The sequence below is a fragment of the Lethenteron reissneri genome, chromosome 2 (assembly GCF_015708825.2).
Source record: "Lethenteron reissneri isolate LAM-NWPU_2019-01 chromosome 2, ASM1570882v1, whole genome shotgun sequence".
In the NCBI taxonomy this organism is placed as follows: domain Eukaryota; kingdom Metazoa; phylum Chordata; class Hyperoartia; order Petromyzontiformes; family Petromyzontidae; genus Lethenteron; species Lethenteron reissneri.
In genome coordinates, this window is record NC_083780.1 from 13,561,365 (window position 1) to 13,570,967 (window position 9,603).

Here is a 9,603-nt window from a genome sequence, read left to right on the forward strand (position 1 = left end):
TTGAGGCTGAGTCGACCTAGGGGAGGCCCGGGACCGGTTCAGATAATCGTCACTGGTGTTGGCCGTGAGCGGGAATCGAACCCGTGTCGCCGGGTTCATAGCGCAGCGCGCTAACCGCTACACTACCGCTCCCCCTACACAAACACACACGCAAACACACACACAAACACACACAAAAAAACACACAAACACACACACAAACACACACAGAAACACATAAACACACACACCGCTGCCAATGACCCACCTCAGGCGCAATGCGCCCGACTCTCGTCAGACCTTGTAAGCTCAGCAGGGCTTAGCCTGGCTAGCGCTCGCACGGGCGACACGCCACGTGGGAGAAGCCGCAGCAACACCCACTGTTGTACTGCACTACGCGCCCACGTGACCCGCCCGCTATCACGCGCGGCGCAGGGGATGGGGGTGGGGGGGAATCGTCATCCAGCGGTGGATTGCAAAAGGGTTTGCGTGTGCGCACAGAGAACGTGTGTGTGCAGTGTGCGCATATTGAACTTCTTTCGTGCCGTACGTAGCCAACCGCACTAGTCGGGTAACGTATAGCAGTGTGCTCCACACAGCAGCCGCATCGCAGACCGGCGGAATGAGAAGATCGTGGGAGAGCAGAGAGAGAGGCAGGGGAGGTGGTCGGAGGAAAGTTGGAGATATGTGAGCGGTAGGGGAGCTGGTAGGAGCAGCCAGGCGAGAGTAAGGGGAGTAGGAGGTAGGGGAGGAGAAAGATGATACCGGACAATATAGAAGCGTTGAAAGGAAATCGAGATGGTGGTGTGATAATGAGAAGATGAACTGCTGGGCTTAACTTCAGTCGGCTCTGTCCGGCATATATTATGCGAGGACCCGGCACACCACATCCATACTGCCTCTGCTGCAAGTCACGTGGTGTGAACTACACCAGTTTGGGTGGGTTTTTTTTTCCCTCCAGCGATCCGAATTTTTGTCAGGGTTAGATTCTAAGACCTCGATTACAAGGATGTGAGACACCGGGCGAGATGAGAGATAAGGGCACGGGAGAGATCAATGATATGGAGAGAAGAATAAATATTTATTTATTTAACGGACAGCGATGACGTCAGCGAGGATCAGGGGATGCCAGTGTGTGGGTGAAGGCAAAGGCGCAGCGCTGCGACTTCCTGCCCACGGCACTGCCGGAGGGAGGGGCCTCCACCAGAGGGGGCTGATGGAGAGCCACGCCTCTCGGAGGGCGACTGACGTTGGACATTTTATTCTTCCACGCTAGAAGAGGATTGGGAGTAGCCACACTCTGCACCCTGCACGCAAGCCCCGCAGATGGTGAATGCGGTGCACCCCTTGCAAGTCGCTGGGTGAACGTGAGGCGGTGGTGGTGGTGGTGATGGTGGTGGTGATGGTGGTGATGGTGGTGGGGAAGGTGGTGGTGATGGTGGTGGTGGTGATGGTGGTGGTGGGATGGCAATGAGGTGGATTTAAGAAACCTGAAGGTTGTTTATATTATTTTAAACTGCTGCACTGGGAGATAGAATAGGCGACCTCCGGATCTAGGAGATGTTGACTTCCTCGCCTGGTGTACAGGAGGGCGTGGGTTCGATCCCGACCCTGACGCCTGCTGTAGATTTGGAGTTTACGTGTCTCTCTCTCTCATCGTCATCATCATCACGGTGGTTAGGACATGTTAACTACCTCGCCTGGTGTACAGGATGTCGTGGGTTCCATCCCCCATCCTGACGCCTGCTGTTTGCATGTCTCTCTCTCCCCGTGGTCGCGTGGATTTTCTCAGGGTTGTTCGGTTACCCCCCCCCCTCCACATTTAGAAACACACGTTGAGATAATTTCACTATTATAAATGTCCACATTTAAATGTCCACATTATTTGGCTGTTCCTGCCACATGTTCACGGCAGAGGGGGGTGGCGTTGTTGCAGCTGCGGTGTGATGCAAATGGACTGCTGTAATGTGCAGTTGAATCTCGCAGCTCAACTTCGCTTGAGCGTTCATGCGTGGCCGGGTCGCTTCTGAAAAATAGCTACAAAGCTCCATTGGGCCTTGACCTGGTACAATAGAAAATGGTTTAGCTGAGAAAGTCCAGTGTACTGCTGACCATTATCGCCGCGGCGGACGATAATCTGCCGAATGGGAGACGAGGGAGGGAGATCAGCTCACGGGATAGATGGAGACACGGGGGCGGAAGGGGACGTAATTGAGGTCAATATGAGACGATATCTCAAGGGAAGTCGGCGAGAGGGTTACGTTGACAAGGCAATGCCCAGAGGCGACACGAGGGGGAGATCGTTATCGCTACGCTGGCTCAGCCACGATCAACGCACTCGAGTCTCAGAACCCCTCCCTATTCTGGAAGATTCCTGCCAAATGTTCACCGCAGAGGGCGGGGGGGGGGGCGACGCTGCTAGCTGCTGCTGCGGCTGCTGCGCAAACCAAATCGACTACCGTCATGTGCAGTTTCATTTCGCAGCATTGCGATGGATTGAGACCGATGAGAGTGGACGTTGTGTAAGGTTTGCTTCACCTATCGGAGGACCCCCATGCAGAACAGGGGGAGAGAGGACACAGTTTGCTGTCCGTGCACACGCACCTCCGATTAGCACGGTCGGCTACGTACGGTGCGAAAGAAGCCCAACATACGCAGATGCATCCAAGCGCCTTACAGAAAGGAGACCGAGTCGGGAATTGAACTCAGCATCCTTGCCGCTGTGAGGTGCGCTGAAGAGGGAGATGACGTCACGAGGGAGATGATGCTAGCTTTAGAGAAGATGACGTCACGAGGGAGATGATGCTGGCTTTAGAGAAGATGACGTCACGAGGGAGATTATGCTGGCTTTAGAGAAGATGACGTCACGAGGGAGATGATGCTGGCTTTAGAGAAGATGGCGTCACGAGGGAGATGATACTAGCTTTAGAGAAGATGGCGTCACGAGGGAGATGATGCTGTCTTTAGAGAAGATGATGTCAAGAGGGAGATGATGCTGGCTTTAGAGAAGATGACGTCACGAGGGAGATGATGCTGGTTTTAGAGAAGATGACGTCACGAGGAAGATGATGCTGGCTTTAGAAAAGATGACGTCACGAGGGAGATGATGCTGCTTTAGAGAAGATGACGTCACGAGGGAGATGATTCTGGCTTTAGAGAAGATGTAAAACGACAATTGATGATGGAAAGAGATTGAGATGACGGCAATGAAAGATGATGTAGATGATGGCAGAAAATGATGTAAAAGAGAGAATCAGAATCGGAATGTATTTAGCCTGGAGGAGTCCGATAGATGTGCAGTCGGAGGCACGGGGTCAGAGCGTTAGAACAGCAAAAATAAAAAAAAAACATCGGAGTGCAAAGTACAGGACAGGTAAAGCAAACCACGCAAAAAAAAACATGCAAATAAACTCAACTATTTATTTTACTTCGGTAAAGCCCAACCGAGCTATTCGCCACACACGGCAGGGCCGCGGAGGCCTCAGCGGACCAGTGAAGACGTTTAGAGGTCGTCTCAAGGAGGCGACGTCGCCGGTGGCGGCAAGATCAGTGCGGCGACGTGCGTCTCGAGACGACTTCGAGAGAGAGAGAGAAACCCCGCGTCTCGAGACGGCCTCAACAGAGAGACGATGACGACGACGATGATGATGAACTACGATGGCACGAGAGTGATAATGGCAGGTTCAGTGACGTGTGATGGGAATTGACAGATGATGGTGCTGATGATGATGGTGCTGATGATAATGGTGCTGGTGCTGATGATGATGGTGCTGATGATGATGCTGATGATGATGGTGCTGATGATGATGGTGCTGATGATGGTGGTGCTGATGATGATGGTGCTGATGATGATGGTGCTGATGATGGTGCTGATGACGATGGTGCTGATGATGATGATGGTGCTGATGATGATGATGGTGCTGATGATGGTGCTGATGATGATGGTGCTGTTGATGATTGCGGGTGTTGACATTGTGGGAGACGAAGACACAATCCCGATGATCGTGACGAGGAAAGAGGTGACGTTAGCTTTAGTGAAAAGATACCAAATCATGACGATGCTGATCAAATCGAACAGCGGACGACGAATATTTTGATGATGATGATGATTAGAGAGATTTTGAAGATTTGAGATTCCAAAAACAATCTGACACGATCACGATGACGTTGAAATTGTATCTCGAGTTTGCAGTCGAGAAGTAATAAAATAATAAAAAATTAAACATAATAAGATAAAATTCTCACGACGTTTCGGCCACAACGCAAGCAGCCGTCCTCAGGCGAAGAACAGGGCTGTTGGAAAGACAACGTCCTAATGTTCTGTTCTTCACCTGAAGACGGCTACGTCGTGAGAATTTTATCTTATGTAAAATGTTTTATTATTTTATTATTTTCCTTCTACGCGACTTTACCGAAAGAACCAAGAAGATGAATCCCTGCAGTCACGAAAGCTTTAAATCGAAATTTAGTCGACAAGTACTTTCGATCACGACGTTATTGACCAATAGCTGATGACCGATTGTCAGATCCCCGACAACGATTCATGACGCAACGTCGAGACGAATGGGCGCGTGGCGCTGAAGTCATCGGCCGGCAAACACGGGGGAGGGGGGGGGGGAGCCGGCGGACATCACAGACGACGGTGGCGATGGTTGCGCGTGTTGAGATCATGTATCACCGACGTCCACGCGACCGTGACGATGTCACAAGTGCGGGGGACCTGTGACATCGCCTCGGGCGACGACGACTCGAAAGGAACCATCGCGATGAAGGCGATGGCGACGACGATAATCATCTCGTCAAAGGGAAGACGACGTGAATTAAAGATGTTGAGACGATGGGAGAGGGGTGGTGGGGGTGGGGGCGAGGAGAGGGTGGGGGGGATGGAGGGGAGGGGGGCTGACCCTCACCCCAGCTTGTCCCCGTCCTTCCCATGAATTGTCGAGTTCGCGGGTTCCAGATGAACTCCTTGCATCCGCCGCTGCTCTCTTCTTGCTTCTTGTCGTCCATAGCTGCCGCCTCTGCTCAGCTGATTCGCGAGCAACGAGTGAACGAGCGAGTGTTAGTCACTCGGCGGTATTACTGCACAGACGAGCGCTGGGGAACGAGTGGGGGGGGGGGGTGATGATGATTGGTAGCGTTGGAGCCCCGCGGTGGCGACTTATTCGTGGCGATTGTTGAATGATGATTAATCGGAGTGACCGCGGGCACCGGCCGCTGACCGGCTGACTGACTGACGCGCTCGTCGCTGATGCAGGAGATTAGACTCGACGGTAGGTGAGAGAGAGAGGGAGAAAAAAATAGATTTTAGTTTTTTCTAAAATAAATATATATAGCTCTGCAATTATCGTTGTTCGATCACGCGGTGGAAAATCGAGACGGGTCTCTGGTCGCCTTTAGCCCAATTATTCGATTAACGCGATTTTCACTTTCACGACGATCTGGGTGGCGGTCGGGGTCGGGGGCTGCTGAGCCCGGGCGGTGTCGGCGTGCAGGTCGCAGGAGGAGGGGGGGCGGGGGGGGCGAGCAGCAGCAGCAGGAGCAGCACGAGCAGCAGCAGGAGACGGAGCGAGCGGCTGAGACGGAGCGAGCGGGAGCCGCGCGGAGTGTGCGGGGAGAGCGCCGGGAACGCGCCTTTATAGCGGGGGGGGGGGGGGGGCGCGTGGGGGGGGCGGCGGGGGGGAGGGCACCTGGGGGGGGCGCGGGGTGGGGGGAGAGGGGGGACGCGTGAGGGGGGGGCGCGTGGGGGGGGCGGCGGGGGGGAGGGTACCTGGGGGGGGCGCGTGGGGGGGGGGGCGCGGGGTGGGGGGGAGAGGGAGCGGCGGGGGGGGACGTGGGGGATGACGCGGGGTGGGGGGAGCGGGGGCGGTGGGGGACGTGGGGGGGGGGGCGCGGAGTGGGGGGAGAGGGGGGGGACGTGGGGGATTGTGTACCATGTATCGGGTGGGGGTCCGTGGGGCGAGAGGGGCGGGTGGTAGAGGGGGTGGGGGTGATGGGGGATGACGCGCATGCGCACTAATGGCCAGGATGCGCACGCACGCAAGAATCCACGCACAGAGACAAAGGTCCTCCCCGTAGGGGTATAGCCTTGAGTAGCCTTGAGGGGCAAGTGCTGTTAGCCAGCACATATTTCAGGCTGGAAATGCGCACGAGTGGGTGGTGTGGTCATAGCCACGCTCGGCCGTCTTTGTCTCCCCGTCGCTCATATATATCGTACACAAGGGCACGAGGTACCCTTCATGAGGGCTTAGCACCGGTTCAGATATACACGTGCCACTGATGTTAGCCGTGCACTCGACACAAGTCCCTAGCGCAGTGCGCTAACGTCTGCGCCACCACTCCCAACACAAATGCTCACCGCTATACAGCATTGTGATTCACAGCGTTCTGACAATCACAACACAAGGTATGCATTTAAGATTGAGCCGACGACCCAGCAGAGGCACAGCACCGCCACTGATGTTAGCCGTGGCCGGGATAAGGAAATCAGTGGGGCGGGTTCGTTCGTGCGCTAACCACTGCGCCACCGCTCCTCACGCCCCTTCGTACGTATACGGCGTGTGTGCGAGTCTGTGGGTGTCTTGTGTGAGTCTGTGGGTCTCTGTGTGAGTCTGTGGGTCTCTGTGTGAGTCTGTGGGTCTCTGTGTGAGTCTGTGGGTCTGTTGTGTGAGTCTGTGGGTCTGTTGTGTGAGTCTGTGGGTCTCTGTGTGAGTCTGTGGGTCTCTGTGTGAGACTATGGGTCCCTGTGTGAGTCTGTGGGTCTCTATGTGTGTCTGCGGTTCTCTGTGTGAGTCTGTGGGTCTCTGTGTGAGTCTGGGTCTCTGTGTGAGTCTGTGGGTCTCTGTGTGAGTCTGTGGGTCTCTGTGTGAGTCTGCGGGTCTCTGTGTGAGTCTGTGGGTCTCTGTGCGAGTCTGTGGGTCTCTGTGTGAGTCTGTGGGTCTCTGTGTGAGTCTGTGGGTCCCTGTGCGAGTCTGTGGGTGTCTTGTGTAAGTCTGTGGGTCTCTGTGTGAGTCTGTGGGTCTCTGTGTGAGTCTGTGGGTGTCTTGTGTAAGTCTGTGGGTCTCTGTGTAAGTCTGTGGGTCTCTGTGTGAGTCTGTGGGTCCTTGTGTGAGTCTGTGGGTCCTTGTGTGAGTCTGTGGGTCCTTGTGTGAGTCTGGGTCTCTGTGTAAGTCTGTGGGTCCTTGTGTGAGTCTGTGGGTCTCTGTGTGAGTCTGTGGGTCTCTCTCTGTGTGAGTCTGTGGGTCTCTGTGTGAGTCTGTGGGTCTCTGTGTGAGTATGTGGGTCTCTGTGTGAGTCTGTGGGTCTATGTGCGAGTCTGTGGGTCTCTGTGTGAGTCTGTGGGTCTATGTGCGAGTCTGTGGGTGTCTTGTGTAAGTCTGTGGGTCTCTGTGTAAGTCTGTGGGTCTCTGTGTGAGTCTGTGGGTCTCTCTCTGTGTGAGTCTGTGGGTCTCTGTGTGAGTCTGTGGGTCTCTGTGTGAGTCTGTGGGTCCTTGTGTGAGTCTGTGGGTCCCTGTGTGAGTCTGTGGGTCCCTGTGTGAGTCTGTGGGTCTCTGTGTGAGTCTGTGAGTCCTTGTGTGAGTCTGTGGGTCTCTGTGTGAGTCTGTGGGTCTCTGTGTGAGTCTGCGGGTCTCTGTGTGAATCTGTGGGTCCCTGTGTGAGTCTGTGGGTCTCTGTGTGAGTCTGTGGGTCTCTGTGTGAGTCTGTGGGTCGCTGTGTGAGTCTGTGGGTCCCTGTGCGAGTCTGTGGGTGTCTTGTGTGAGTCTGTGGGTCTCTGTGTGAGTCTGTGGGTCTGTTGTATGGGTATGTGGGTCTCTGTGTGAGTCTGTGGGGTCTCTGTGTGAGTCTGTGGGTCTCTGTGTGAGTCTGTGGGTCCCTGTGTGAGTCTGTGGGTCTCTGTGTGAATATGTGGGTCTCTGTGTGAGTCTGTGGGTCTCTGTGTGAGTCTGTGGGTCTCTGTGTAAGTCTGTGGGTCCTTGTGTGAGTCTGTGGGTCTCTGTGTGAGTCTGTGGGTCTCTCTCTGTGTGAGTCTGTGGGTCTCTGTGTGAGTCTGTGGGTCTCTGTGTGAGTCTGTGGGTCCTTGTGTGAGTCTGTGGGTCTCTGTGTGAGTCTGTGGGTCTCTGTGTGAGTCTGTGGGTCGCTGTGTGAGTCTGTGGGTCTCTGTGTGAGTCTGTGGGTCCCTGTGTGAGTCTGTGGGTCTCTGTGTGAGTCTGTGGGTCCCTGTGTGAGTATGTGGGTCTATGTGTGAGTCTGTGGGTCTCTGTGTGAGTATGTGGGTCTCTGTGTGAGTATGTGGGTCTCTGTGTGAGTCCGTGGGTCTTGTGTGAGTCTGTGGGTCTATGTGTGAGTCTGTGGGTCTCTGTGTGAGTCTCGTGGGTCTCTGTGTGAGTCTGTGGGTCTATGTGCGAGTCTGTGGGTGTCTTGTGTAAGTCTGTGGGTCTCTGTGTAAGTCTGTGGGTCTCTGTGTGAGTCTGTGGGTCTCTCTCTGTGTGAGTCTGTGGGTCTCTGTGTGAGTCTGTGGGTCTCTGTGTGAGTCTGTGGGTCCTTGTGTGAGTCTGTGGGTCCCTGTGTGAGTCTGTGGGTCCCTGTGTGAGTCTGTGGGTCTCTGTGTGAGTCTGTGGGTCCTTGTGTGAGTCTGTGGGTCTCTGTGTGAGTCTGTGGGTGTCTGTGTGAATCTGTGGGTCCCTGTGTGAGTCTGTGGGTCTCTGTGTGAGTCTGTGGGTCTCTGTGTGAGTCTGTGGGTCGCTGTGTGAGTCTGTGGGTCCCTGTGCGAGTCTGTGGGTGTCTTGTGTGAGTCTGTGGGTCTCTGTGTGAGTCTGTGGGTCTGTTGTATGGGTATGTGGGTCTCTGTGTGAGTCTGTGGGGTCTCTGTGTGAGTCTGTGGGTCTCTGTGTGAGTCTGTGGGTCCCTGTGTGAGTCTGTGGGTCTCTGTGTGAGTCTGTGGGTCCCTGTGTGAGTATGTGGGTCTATGTGTGAGTCTGTGGGTCTCTGTGTGAGTCTGTGGGTCTCTGTGTGAGTATGTGGGTCTCTGTGTGAGTCTGTGGGTCTCTGTGTGAGTCTGTGGGTCTCTGTGTGAGTCTGGGTCTCTGTGTGAGTCTGTGGGTCTCTGTGTGAGTCTGTGGGTCTCTGTGTGAGTCTGCGGGTCCCTGTGTGAGTCTGTGGGTCTCTGTGTGAGTCTGTGGGTCCTTGTGTGAGTCTGTGGGTCTCTGTGTGAGTCTGTGGGTCTCTGTGTGAGTCTGCGGGTCTCTGTGTGAATCTGTGGGTCCCTGTGTGAGTCTGTGGGTCTCTGTGTGAGTCTGTGGGTCTCTGTGTGAGTCTGTGGGTCGCTGTGTGAGTCTGTGGGTCCCTGTGCGAGTCTGTGGGTGTCTTGTGTGAGTCTGTGGGTCTCTGTGTGAGTCTGTGGGTCTGTTGTATGGGTATGTGGGTCTCTGTGTGAGTCTGTGGGGTCTCTGTGTGAGTCTGTGGGTCTCTGTGTGAGTCTGTGGGTCCCTGTGTGAGTCTGTGGGTCTCTGTGTGAGTCTGTGGGTCCCTGTGTGAGTATGTGGGTCTATGTGTGAGTCTGTGGGTCTCTGTGTGAGTCTGTGGGTCTCTGTGTGAGTATGTGGGTCTCTGTGTGAGTCTGTGGGT

General features: G+C 54.9%; 1 protein-coding gene across 2 annotated transcripts in view; it reads right to left on the reverse strand.

Moving 5' to 3' along the window:
* LOC133341177 (sodium/potassium-transporting ATPase subunit beta-2-like) overlaps positions 1 to 5,490 on the reverse strand; it is a 38,285-nt gene extending 32,795 nt beyond the window's left edge. For both annotated transcript variants that reach the window (XM_061549640.1, XM_061549633.1), the window contains exon 1: positions 4,890 to 5,490. In XM_061549640.1, coding sequence (XP_061405624.1) covers positions 4,890 to 4,989 — 100 coding nt within the window. In that variant the 5' untranslated portion in view covers positions 4,990 to 5,490. The remainder of the gene's footprint in view (positions 1 to 4,889) is intronic.
* Positions 5,491 to 9,603: the final 4,113 nt, after the last annotated feature.